At 61.5% G+C, this 12292-nt stretch overlaps 3 protein-coding genes across 4 annotated transcripts; 1 reads left to right on the top strand and 2 right to left on the bottom strand.

Annotated features, from left to right (window-relative positions):
* The first annotated feature begins 94 nt into the window (after window positions 1-94).
* On the top strand, window positions 95-903 carry NAA38 (N-alpha-acetyltransferase 38, NatC auxiliary subunit). Its single transcript, XM_064271750.1, has 3 exons — window positions 95-203; window positions 406-589; window positions 744-903. Exons 1-3 carry the CDS (start codon window positions 123-125, stop codon window positions 854-856), a joined length of 378 nt encoding a protein of 125 aa, XP_064127820.1. The 5' UTR covers window positions 95-122; the 3' UTR covers window positions 857-903.
* Window positions 904-1475: 572 nt separating this feature from the next.
* TMEM88 (transmembrane protein 88) lies at window positions 1476-2573 on the bottom strand. Its single transcript, XM_003416903.4, has 2 exons — window positions 2300-2573; window positions 1476-2144 (listed from the first exon to the last, which is right to left on the bottom strand). The coding sequence occupies exons 1-2, from the start codon at window positions 2507-2509 to the stop codon at window positions 1875-1877; spliced, it is 480 nt and encodes a 159-aa protein (XP_003416951.1). The 5' UTR covers window positions 2510-2573; the 3' UTR covers window positions 1476-1874.
* A 344-nt stretch (window positions 2574-2917) lies between these two features.
* Window positions 2918-12076, bottom strand: KDM6B (lysine demethylase 6B). 2 transcript variants are annotated; one of them, XM_064271748.1, is made up of 20 exons: window positions 11927-12076; window positions 11603-11701; window positions 11269-11488; window positions 11091-11183; window positions 10845-11006; window positions 10577-10756; window positions 10122-10487; window positions 7860-10015; window positions 7627-7753; window positions 7399-7504; window positions 6396-6601; window positions 6209-6273; window positions 6059-6130; window positions 5798-5946; window positions 5511-5625; window positions 5238-5425; window positions 4932-5073; window positions 4413-4539; window positions 4165-4335; window positions 2918-4053 (listed from the first exon to the last, which is right to left on the bottom strand). In XM_064271748.1, the coding sequence occupies exons 1-20, from the start codon at window positions 12061-12063 to the stop codon at window positions 4030-4032; spliced, it is 4905 nt and encodes a 1634-aa protein (XP_064127818.1). In that variant the 5' UTR covers window positions 12064-12076; the 3' UTR covers window positions 2918-4029. The 2 variants fall into 2 exon arrangements, with proteins under 2 accessions (XP_064127818.1, XP_064127817.1); XM_064271747.1 differs by having other exon boundaries at window positions 2918-4335.
* Window positions 12077-12292: the final 216 nt, after the last annotated feature.

The following is a 12292-nucleotide window of genomic DNA, read 5'->3' as shown; positions in this document are numbered from 1 at the left end:
GCAGAGAAGAAGGCGAGGTGATCTCGCGAAACAAAAAAGGTCGGAAGCGCTCGCGAGATCTCAGAGCACCCACCCGAAAGGTTCTCAGGAAGTTGAAGGGCCCGGACGAGGCCCCGGGGCAAATGGCCGGAGCTGGGCCAGCAATGCTGCTACGAGAGGAGAATGGCTGTTGTAGCCGGCGTCAAAGCAGCTCCAGCGCTGGGGTTAGCGCGGGCTCGGGTTCTGGGATTGAGGGGCAGTCGGGTAGCAAGATGGGAGAGCGGGGGTTGGGGCGGGGGGGGGGGACTGCAGCTCCCGGCAGCCTCTGGGCTTCGAGTGAGCGTCGCGCGGGCTGCCGGGAGCTGTGGTTTCGCGAGCCTAAGGCCCGTCGGAGCTGCGTTTGAGCGCGTGTTCCGCCCCTCTCAGGACTCGGATGGGGAGCGCGAAGACTCGCCGGCTGCGCGCGCACGGCAGCAGCTGGAGGCGCTGCTTAACAAGACAATGCGCATTCGTATGACGGACGGACGGACTTTAGTCGGCTGCTTCCTCTGCACCGACCGCGACTGCAATGTCATCCTCGGTTCGGCGCAGGAGTTCCTCAAGCCGTCGGGTCAGTGCCCGGGGAATGCGGCGGGGCCTAACGCAAGGCACTTCCCCTTCAGGCCCTGGTTGCACCACTTGTTTTATTGGGCTCGAAGTGGTGGTTCAGAAGGGGCAGGCCTGTCATAGTCCTGCCTCCCTGATGCTTTGACTCTTCTTTCCAGATTCCTTTTCTGCCGGGGAACCCCGTGTGCTGGGTCTGGCTATGGTACCCGGACACCACATCGTTTCTATTGAGGTGCAAAGGGACAGCCTGGCGGGGCCTCCCTATCTCTGACCGCGGATCGCGCATGCCTATCAGACTTCATTAAACCCGTGACCGAAGTGGCCTGTGTCTGTGTGGAACTGGGACAGGGATTGCACGCCCATCCCTAGAGCAAAAGGTTTATTCTGAGATCCAGACTGTGCCAACCTGAACGTCCAGGGGGTGCCAAATGTCCCTCGGGTTCGGAAGGGGTGGGGGGCCTGGGGCAGGCAGAGCTAGGGACAAACAGTCCCTAGGGTGGACTCCTGCATCGTTCTTCCCACATTGCTGCTCCAGAATTGTGGCGGGAGGGGTGTCATCCTGCTCCGGAAGGCCCATTGTTTCCCTCCCCGGCCTGGCAACACCGAGTTCCTCTGAGCTGAGGTCAGAGAATGGGCTCAGGTCCCCAAGGGGAGCAGGGCAGGAGGCCTAGGCCGGGCCTCTTCACTTAGTTGATGGGGAGGTGACTCTGGGGTCAGGGACAGAGCTCTGGGGTCTGGCCAGGAAGAGCCTGCTGTTGCGATAAGGGAAGGCCAGGAGGCTGAAGAAGGATGCTCCTGTTTGCTTTCCCCCGGCACACTTTTCCTGCTTCTGGACACTGGGCAGGGATAATATTTTTGCCCCCTCTTTGGTCACAGGATACCAGGAGATACTCAGTTCACTAATCCTTTATTGATACGTAATTACTCCAGCCCCGACCCCCAGTCCCCTCACCCCAGTCCCTTAAATGCTGGCGGAGCTACTTCAGTAAAAGAGGGCACAAGATTCAGTTGTCCTATTAACGATAAAAAGGGCCAAGAGGGGGAGTAAGGTGTGCAGGGTCCAGCCCAGATGTTTACTTTCAGGTGTGGGGTAGTGAGAGGAAAGTGGGTTTTCTAGGATGTGTTGACTTGTCACCAGCGCTGGGTCCACAGACTCTGCTGTTCCCAGAGGGATGCTGCAACCTGGCTGAAGCAGGGATGGGGGCAGATCGGGAGATTTCCGGGCTTCAAGTTCTTGGACCGACTGGAAGGGACAGCACTTGTCAGAGTGGTTCTTGACTCGAGGGTCCTCAGACCCAGACCTTCCCTGACGTGGGAAGAGCCTGGGCCCCAGGCGAGCCTCGGGTTTGCCGCGGCTGCGGGGCACGCCGGCGCCGATAGAGGGCTTGGCTGTAGGGCACGAGGCAGTCGGCCAGACGGAGGCGCAGGCAGAGGCGGCGGTAGCTGGCCAGGGCAAGTATGAGCAGCGGCACGAGGAGCAGGAAGCCGGTGACCAGCAGGGCCGTGAAGCCCGGATCCTGCAGATGCGCGGGGCAAGGGGGTGCCGTGAAGTGCAGGAACTGTGGGAGAAGGTGGTCTAAGGCCCAAGCGGACCGGGGTCGGACACTGCACTGGGCGGGAACAGCACAGGAGGGGAGAGCTTACGGCCCAGAGACCCATCATCATCAGTATACACACACACACACAGTTTCGCACACCCGGGGCACACGCTCACCTGGGAGTGGCAGAGGAAGCCGAAGCTCAGCATGGTGACAGCGGGTAGCAGGATGGTCCCCAGTACCACTGACAGCAGGAGCAGGTTGAAAGCTGCCACCAGCAGGTTCTGGGCCGTTACCAGCACAGCACAGGCCCAGCAGTCCAGGGGGTCTCGGGGCTCTGGGCCGCCGCCAGGCACCGGTCGCTGCGCCCCGAGAACATCCGCCATGGCCTGCCTGGCTCCCGCCCGCCTGGGCCGCAGCCCTTATAGCCCTCTTTCCTGCCCCTCCCCCGGCCCGGCCTCTCCCCACCCCCCTCATCCTGGAATGCGGCTGTAGGATTAGGCACCCCCCCATGCCGAGGAGCGGACCAGAGCTCTGGACATTCCATAGGCGCCGCCAGGGAGGGGCTCGCCCTCTCCGGGGTCTGCGCAGTCCCTCCCCATCAATCAAGGCCTTGCCGCCCTCCTCCCAGTACCCTCCCTGCTATCACCAGCACGTTATCAAAACAGGATTTTTTCTGCTTTTATTTTTAATATTAATATTCTCACACAAAAATCACCGAAAATAGGGATAGGGTGGGAAGACCCCTCTGCCCCTGGGGCAGAGAGACAGTGCAGTGCGAGGGGGCGGGACTGTAAACCCCCCAACCCTCCGCAGCCCCAGCGTGGAGGAGAAAAAACAACCAAACGAAAATAAAGCCCCAGAGAAACTCACCCCGGGTGTCCCTGCCCCAGGGGGAACACGCCCTGGGCTGTTCAAAACTAAAGTCCGTGTTTAAAACTGGCCGGGGCTGGGAAAGGTGGGGTTTCTTTTCCTCATAGTTCTTTCTTTAAAACTTTTAAATTTTTTTATTTTATTTTATTTTTTTTACAAAATACCATTTCAGTTCCCACTTCTTCCCCTACAGTACAGGAGTCGCTCACCCTCAGGCGGGGTTGGGGTCGGATCGGGACTGGGGGGACTGGTCCGAGAAAGTGCAGGACGTAGGGGAGGGGAGCGGGTTTGAGCACCATGAGAACCCGGCTGGAGCCTCGAGCGGCCGCACGGGCAGAGAGGGACAGGCCGGGCCCGGACACACTCTGGGGCGCTGGGGAGGGCCCGGCAACGGGCGGTCCCAGGAGGGGCGGGCGGGATGGCTTAGGGGTGAGGGAGGTTGGGTTTTCCCAAAAATGAATAAATAGAGGTGAGTGGGACTGTTATAAATTAAAAACAAAAAACAAAAAAATACAAATCATAACCAAGTGAATAAACAGAGACATGTACAGGGATCACAGCTAGCATTGGAAGTAAAAAAGGTTCTGGGGGAAGGGTAAAGCCCATAGAAAGAATCTCATTAAAAACCTCGGCTGCCGTAACGTCTATGTACATACAGGAGCCGCGTGCGCGGGCTGGCGGGCGGCTGGCAGGCGTGAGGGAACCCGTATGTGACCCCCGCCGCCGCCGGAGCCTGGTCCTTGTGTCTGTTGCTAGAAAGGCCAAAGTCGGTGAGGGGAGGCGCTGGCGGGCGAGGGGCTGCCAGCCCCCTCCCCGCCTCCCTTTTTTTTTTTTTTTTTCTTTTTTCCTCTTATTTGTTAAAAAAAAAAATTATTTTTTTAAATAAATTAAGTCAGGGGAGCTGCCAATGGGGTGGAAGGGCTGGGCCCGACCCCCTTTCCCGGCCCGAGGCGGGACCTAGGTCCAGCCCAGGCGTGTGCTGGTGGCCCCGCGGCGCCCTGCGCGGGTGGGCAGGCGGGCGGGGCGTCCGGCCTCATCGCGACGTGCTGGCGGGGGCCTGCAGGGAGAAGGCAGGTGGGTGGCTCTGGACGGGCGCCAGGAGAGCCGTCCCGACCCGCCCACTGGCCCGCTCCGCCCTCCTCTCGGGCCCCACGCACGCGGGGCTCACCAGCGTGAAGGCGTCGTAGGCCTGCGCCAGCTCCTCGGTGCGATACTGCTCCAGCACCACCACGCCCTGCAGGCCCGCGCTGCGGCGCCGGGCACAGCCCTCGCAGTGCACCAGGTACGTGTTGCGGCTGCCGTTCTCACTGGTCACGAACAGGATGTTGAACACCTCCACCTAGGGCAGCGAGGAGGAGGCAGTGAGGAGGAGTGGCGGCAGAGGTGGGCGGCAGCGGGAGAGGGGACAGCACTCACATCGCACTCATTGCAGTAGTAGGCCGGCTCGTCCTTGACCCGGCCCTGGTAGGCAATTTTCTTCCCAGCCCGCACGAGGCTCTCCCGCTGCACCTGGCAGTGTTTCATGGACTGCAGGAGGCAGAACCTGGGAAGCGGAGAGGTGGTGGTGAGGCAGGACTGCCAACAGGCGGCAGGTGGGCACAGCCCCCCTGCCTCCAAGATCTCAGCTCTGTAGCCCTCCTAAGGCCTCCCACACTTCATGCCTGGCTCCGATCCCCTGTCCTGGGTCTCTGCATTTCAGAGCTCTGCCACAGTTGACATTTAATTTGGTTTTTTATTTGCCACTGGAAAATGTAAAGCTCCTGAGACCGGGGGCATTGTCAGCCTCCTTCACGGCATTACTCTCAGCACACACTGCCCGGACACACAGTGAACAAAACGGAGAAACAGATGAGCACGGGGGACAATCAGACAGGAAGAACACGAGCAGGGCCTGGGACAGGCAGAGATGAGCTCCCACCCAAATACGGTCCTCACTTGATCATCTTAAACAAGTCGGGGTCGCTGATTTTGACAGTGCGAGCCACGTTCCAGGATACGTGAATCATGGGCACAATGGACTTGACGTTCTTCACCTCGTTCCACTCATATCGTTCCAGGGCCAGCTGGTACTGATAAGCTGTGGGCCAGAGGGGTCACTACAGGATTCTTGAAAAGCCCCCAGCCACTTGAGACCAAGCCCGCCCCCTCACAGCTGGGGACCTTCAAGCCCACGCCCCAAGGGGCTTCCTCCCAAGTCTGCCCCTCATGGCTGAGTGGCTCTGCACTACCCTATCCTCTCACCAGTGAGGGGCCCCACGTTCCAGGCAATGTTGTTGCACCAGCCGGTGGCCTGCACCCAGTGCACGGTCCCCGCGTTGATCCACACGAGGTCCCCGGGGCGCTGCACGAAGCGGTACACAGGAATATTGGAGGCATAGAGGTCATCCAGAATTGGCCACCAGGAGCCCGTCAGGTAGTCCACGCCGTGCCTGCGGATGGCAACAGGGTCAGGAGAAAACCTGAGGACCCAGGGGCAGGACGCGGCGGGGCGACTGGCGGCGGGGGGGGGCGCACCGGTCACAGAAGGCGCTGATGGTCTCCCAGTAGTGCTCGTGCACTGCGAACCACTCACAGTCGCCTGGGCCGATGTTGATGTTGACAGAGCAGAAATTGTTGTTCTCCTGATGGCCTGCGGGGGGCAACAGCGAGCGGCATGGCTGGCCAGATCGGAGCCGGCGCTCCGCGACAACCCCACCCCTCGCCCCTCATTGGCTGACCGCAGAGACGGTCAGCTCTGGGTGCGGACACCAGTCCTCCCCTCGCGCGCTTCCCGCACTGGCGCGCGCGCTCCAAGAGCGCACCTGGCGTTCGGCTGCCGGGGACCTTCATATACAGCTGCACCGTGTTCATGCCCAGGATGGTGTGGCCCACGTGGCTCAGCATGTTGCCTGTGGACGTTACCCGCATGAAGGCGGGCAGCTTCAGCAGCTCCTGCAGCTGGGGCTTCCACCTGCAGTGATGAGGAGGAAGCAAAGGTGAGAGGGGCCTGGGCTGCCCCCAGCTCGGCAAGCCCAGCAGCACTGTTGCCCCAACCTGGCTGGCTTCGACCCGGCCACACTGACCGCTTGGCATCAGACAGGTCGATGTTGGTGCCAAACTTGATGATGTGATGGTTCTTCGGGTCTGGTGCGCTGCTGCTAGGGTGGAGAGCACAGGTTGGTGGAGAAGCAAAGGAAGGGAAGGAGTCATAAAAGGGATGGACAAAACCGTACCTAGTAGGGGCTCCTGTGGTGCTGTCCGGCTCCTCCGACTCCTCATCCTCACTTTCCTTCTCCTCCTGCTCGGCCAGAGGAGTAGCCAGGGCTGGGTCAGTGGCCTTTCAGGAGCCCTCCCACTGTGCCCTCAGTTCCAACACACCTGGCCCCAGCACCTCAGCCTCTGCCCAGCCTTGCCACTCACCTGCAGGGACTCCTGGAAGGACGAGGCCTGATACTGCGCGTACTTGGCAATGGTGGTGTGGGAACGGGAACTCTCACAGGGCCAGATCTGCCTTGTGCCCGTCAGGTCCCAGTTCTCATCTGAGGGCTGCTGCACCTGGGTACGCACCTCAACGGTGTGCTCGCCGCTCGCCTCCACCAGCGTCTTGGTGGAGAAGAGGCCCAAGTCTGCGAGGTAGGGCCGTGCAGGGCATCAGGGCAGAGGCAGAGAGGGCAGTGGGGCAAGGACCCAACTTATCCTTTCCCTTCTGACTCCCAGCTGCCCCTGGCAGGGCAGACACAGGCTCAGCACAGCTCAGCCCAGGAAGAACAGGTGAAGACCCCAGCCCCACATGCAGCTGGGAGTTGGTCCTCCCAGGACCCAGTCTACCTGGATCCTCACTCCCTCAACCCCTCATGCCCCTCCCAAAGCTGCCCCAGGCCTCAGCCCCTCTACCAGAGTCCTCAGGACTGCATGATGCCACGTGGGCATAGCACCTGTCACACAATAGGAGCTCAATGAATGGCAGCTTCTTTAAACTATCACTGGGTTGCATTAAAGTGAGAGCCTAGAATGTGCTTCAAATAATTCACTGGGGGAGAGGAGTGGCTATCGGTATAGAGAAGGCCATGGGTATAAGAAAAACGAGATAAATTTTGTTTTCGTACTATGTCTTCTACTTCTGCACGTATTTGAAATTTTGTACCATAAAAGATTTAAGAGAGAAAGCCCCTAATTAGAGGTTTTCTACAGTCTGTATGCTTCTCCTGTTTGATTTTCCAGAAGACCAAAAAGTGACTCTGAACAGGCCCTGACACACATCCCCTCCCCACTTGGCCACTTCTGGAGATGGACAAGAGAAAAGTGCAATGCTGGTCCAGCAACCGAGCACTTCTCAGGCTCTTCTCAAGCAGGAGCTCTCTTTGAGGGTCCCACAGCCCCAGAGCCTCAGTCTTCCCGACACCACTCTGCCCTCCACACTCACTGAGCCGCAGGGAGCCTGCCAGGCCCCGGATCACGGTGATGGGATTTCGAGGGTCTGTACAGAACTGCAGCAGCACCGGGGAGAAGGCATCCCGTTTGCTTTCCAGCTGAGGAATCAGCAGAGATTTGGGTCAGAGCCCTGCCCCAGGCTTGGAGCCCCCAGCTGCCTCTCTACCCTGTCCCAGAACCCTCTGGCAGGGGTGGGCCTGAGCCCAGGTGGCACACATACGTAGATACTGGGTGTGGGTGGGTTGAGCTTTTCCCGGGGCAGCTTCTCCTCAGTGTTGATCTTCGGTTTCACAGACTGGGCAGGGGAAAGGTAGGACTCTCGAAACTTCCCTTTCACCTTGGCATTCCTGGGGAGGACAGTGGAGTGAGGATCAAAACACTGGGGTGGGAAGGCCAGAGAGCCTATCCCTGGGGCCACACTGGGGCCGCCCTGGATGATGGCCCCTGACTCACTTGCTGGCACGCACAACGTCAGCGGCACAGTGGCTGATAGTGAGGTCTGCCATGCGCAGCCGCCGTTCCTCCACCTCAGAGGCGATAAAAGTCTCCTTGTCACCACTCTCTACCTTGATGAGCCGGATCTTCAGCTCCTTGGGGGGCCCCTCGCTAAGGGAGCGCAGCTTCAGCATGTCAGCCCGGCTGACACCCGGTGGCCCTGGGGCTTCCTCCTGAGCCTTTTTCCCAGGGACAGGGACTGATGGAGGAGTGGGCTGTGCAGAGGGTGCAGGAGCCAGTGAAGGGGCAGGGGCTGTGGGCAGCTTGGCCTTGGAGGCCCCACTAAGCTCAGGCCGGGCCTTTTCACGACCCTGGATCTCCTCGCTCTGCAGGTCCAGGTTTCCCAGTACCCGGCGGCTCTTTTCTTTGGGAGCCTTGGCCTTGGCTTTGGCCCGGCCCTCACGGGGCCTCCGACCCACACTGTCTTTACAAGCCCGCCTGTGCCGCCGGTGCTCCTTCTGGTGCTCCTTCTGTCGCCGCTTGCTGCTGCCTGGCCCTGCTGCCACAGCCACCCCACCACTCTCCTCCTTGGCCTGGATGGGAAGTGGCAGCCGCTCAGTCCCACTGTCCGCTGGTTCTGCTGTGTCCACTGTATCTCCTGGGTCTGTGGCACTCCGGCCTACCCGCTCCACAAGGGTCTCACAAGCCCGGCTGATCTCTTCTAGCACCTCGGACTCAGAGCGGGCAGGGGGCAGGGGCAGGGGTGGGGGTGGTGGGGTGGGGGTCGTGGGGCCCGGGGCTGGCTCTTCGCTCGCCCTGCGCTCCCGGGCCCAGGGCCCGCCTGAGGTAGAGAACTGAGATGACGAGGAAGCGGAAGGCTGTGGGGAGCCCTGGGCACTAGGGGCCACTGAGGTGGGCGGTGGGGCGGTAGCACCTGATGGGGGGCTGGGGGAATACTGAGTAGCGGGCAATGGCCCAGGCCGGGTGGGAACACCTGCTCCAGTCCCCCGGTAACAGTATTTCTGTCCCTCTAGCACGGAGGCCAAGGACTTGAGCAGACTGGCTGGGCTGGCTGGTGGGGCTGGTGGGGGTGGTGGTGGTGGCTGTGGCTTGGGGGGTGGGGGGAACTTGGCTAGAGGCGGTGGTGGTGGTAGGGCTGGTGGTGGCTTCTTCTCCTCTTCCTGGGTGGTGGTGGTGGCAGCAGCTGTGGTGGTTGGGGCTGAATCAGTGGGGAATGGAGGCTGCAGGGACGCAAAGGGCTCCTTCATGCCGGGTGGGGGGACCACGCCTGCCTCCTCCTGTTGCTGCTCCTCCTCCTTGCGAATCGATTCATCCAGCATCTTCATGATGTTGGCCAGCCCATCAGGTAGGATCTTGAATTCGGCTGGCTCCTCAAACTGGTCCTCCAGTGGGGTAGGGGGGAAATCAAAGAGCCGCGGGCCTTGGGCAGGCAGCTCCCTGACCCTGGGCGGCACTGGCTGGGGGGCTTTACTCAGGGGGCCCGGGGGTGGCCCCGGCCCCACCTCGGGGGTCTTTGGGAAGGAGACCCTGGGCCGGGGGCTCTCCGGGCGCCTGAAGCTTCCTGAGGTATTTTGGTGACAAGAGGAGGCAGGGGGTGGAGGCAGGGCAAGAGTCAGGGGTGCAAGGGGTGGGTCCTGGGGGCTCAGTGATGGGCTGGGGGGCCGGGGAAGGGGGTCCATACTTCTGGCAAGATAGGGAGGTGGGGGGAAGGACACAGGCCCTGTAGGGCTACTGCTGTGGCTGCCATTGTTGCTGCTGCTGGTGGTTGGGGGAGTAGGAGGGGTGTGCGAATCCTGAGTGCCCACAGAAAAGCGGGAGGCCGGAGGCCCCAAGAAGCCCTCACGGTGGGGGTGGGGTGGGGGTGGAGGGCGAGGGGGTCCTTCAGCCCCAAAGAAGAGCTCCTCTAAGATCTCACCACCCTCTCGAGCTGCCCGGCAGGCCGGGCCCTTCAGCCAGGCAGGAGGGGGCGGGGGGCGTAAGAGGCGGGGACAGGGGGGTGGAGGTGGTGAGGGGGGGCCAGGCGGTAGGGACAGATGGGGAGTGGCAGCGGGGGCTGCCAGGAATGGTTTCCGACTGCTGTGTGCCGAGGGCCCCAGGCGGCCCTGATGAGAGGACACCTCCAGCGCTGGAGCTTGGTAATGGTCAGTGCCGGGCTGTAAGCGCAGGATAGGTGTGGTCAGAGGGCTGCTCTGGCCACCTCGGACGAGCTCCATGCCCCACCCCCAGCCCCGCTCCGCCACCACAGCTGTCATCACTCACAAGGCCTGGGCTCGGCTCCACGCCCCGGAGACCATTGTTGCTGCTGCTGCTGCTGCTGCTGCTGCTGCTGCTGCTGCTGCTGGTGGTGGTGCCGGGGAGGCCAGGGGGCCGGGAAGGGGCGTAAGGCACGCAGGCGGTGGTTGCTGCTGGTGAAACGCTGGAGTCCATCCGCGACCTCTGAACTCTGCTCTCTCTAAGGTCACTTCCGGGGGGACGGGTGGCAGGCGGGCAGCCATGGCTCTCTGCTCCTGGGGGGCGGGGACCCGGGCCTGGGGGTGCAGCCGGGACCAGCCGGTGGCCGGGGGGATGTGCGGTGTAGGCTGGAGCTGGGTATGGATATGGGTGAGGCAGCGAGTGCCGCTGTTCCTACAGAAAACAAGTGAAGACGTGCGGTAACGAGGCGAGGATACAGGAACTTATGGGTAAGAGGTGAGCAGTGACAGATAGTGGCCCACCTGGCGCTCTGGGGGTGCTGAACCCTTGCGTTCGGTGCCCCAGGCATCTCCATGGAGGGCACTCCACAGCCCTGGCTTGGGCAACTGAAATGGGGGGCTGGTGGCCAGGCCAGGCAGGGGTGGCGGCAGTGGTGGCGGTAATGGTGGCGGTGGCAGCGGGAGCCCTGGGGGAAGGCCAGCCTAGGAGAGAAGAGGGTGTAAGGATCCCCTCTTGCGTGGTCCTGCCTGCTCACTGCCTACCTGCCTGCCTGCCCACCTGTAACCATACCTGCTCAGAATTGCAGCCTCTCCTGCGCTTGCCTCCAGGGCTGAGGCCCTCCTCCCCTGAGAGGCCTGAGAGAGCTGCAGAAGGAACAGACTGCACCACCGGGGGTTCGGCAGCTCGCTTCACTGGGGGACCCCCTCGCTTGGCCCCGTAGTTTCGCTTGTGCTGAGGACAGAAAGAGGAGAGAGGATGACACAGGTGCAGGCCTGGCCTGGCCCGCCACCCTAGCTCACCCAGCCCCAGCCTCACCTCAAGGTGCAGCAAGTTCCATACTTGCTCCAAAGGGGGCAAGATCTTGGCTCGGTGCTGGCAGGAGCCGGCATGGAAGTTCCAGAGCTGGGCCTGGGGGACAGGGCAGAGACAGGTGTGAGGCGGGGGCCAAGCCAAGAGGCGCAATCCCAGCCCCCTATGTCCTGCCTCATCACACCTGCTGTAGTCGGCTGAGGCGGGGCCCCAGCTCTGCAATGCTTCCTCCATATCGAAGGGCACTGTGGTAGCAACGTATGGCCTCCTCACTGTCGTGCTCTGACTCGTACAGCTGCCCGAGCTGTTCCCAAAGCCCTGGCTGGGCCGGTTCCCGCAGCAATGCCTGCACGCAGCCATGCAGGGATTCCAGCTTCCCATGGAGGGGTCTCGGGGTGGGTGTCCTACAGAGTAGGAGGGGATGGGGGGATGGGGAGGGTCAGGCTTGAGGAGTAAGGGAGGATCCCAAGGACCCAGCCTTACCTCCTACCCTCAGCCCCTTTGACTCCCCCACTCACCCTGGGACATAATACGATTTGTTGGGATGCCCAGAGCTACTGCCATGTGAAGGGGGTAGGGGAGCAGAGAGCGGGGGCTGCCCGATGCTGGCTGAGCACCTGGAGAAACAATAGGTCTGTTATGTACAACAAAATGGAATAGTCTTATGCCCACCTAGAAAAGAGAGAACTATGAGGATGAAGAAAAGCATCTGAAGTCTGTACTGAGGCAGAAACCCACAGTGGATGACGCAAAAAACTAGGAGTACAGGAAATGGAAAAGGCATACAGAAGTTGGGAACAGAAGTACCTAGAGACAAAAGAAAAAACAGCCCAAGTTCTCACCTGCCTCCAGGCAGCCATGCGCTACGTGGAGGGGGATGGGGCGGGCAGGAGCTCCAGGCCCCAGCACAGCTTAGGCCCCCAAGGGCAAAGGTTTCCCGTGCAGCGCGGGCCCCTGGAGGGTCCACTGCCCGATGCATCCAGCCTGAGTCAGGGAGAAGAGACCATGATCTTACTGGGGACTTGGCCAGAGCGGCTGGTGCGCGCCCAGCGTACCCAGCCTGTCCTTCCCTCACCAGGTCAGCAGTGGCCCCAGGAGCCCTGGTGATTGGGCACGGCCCCCTGCCCCAGCTCTCTGGGGCGATGGTCCGGCTCCAGCCGCTCGCTCTGACAAGAGTGCCACTGTCCCCAGATGGATGTCCAGGATCT

Source organism: Loxodonta africana, chromosome 18, assembly GCF_030014295.1.
Source record: "Loxodonta africana isolate mLoxAfr1 chromosome 18, mLoxAfr1.hap2, whole genome shotgun sequence".
In the NCBI taxonomy this organism is placed as follows: Eukaryota; Metazoa; Chordata; class Mammalia; order Proboscidea; family Elephantidae; genus Loxodonta; species Loxodonta africana.
Note: the sequence above shows the minus strand (reverse complement) of the source record. Positions and strands in the feature narration are given on the sequence as shown.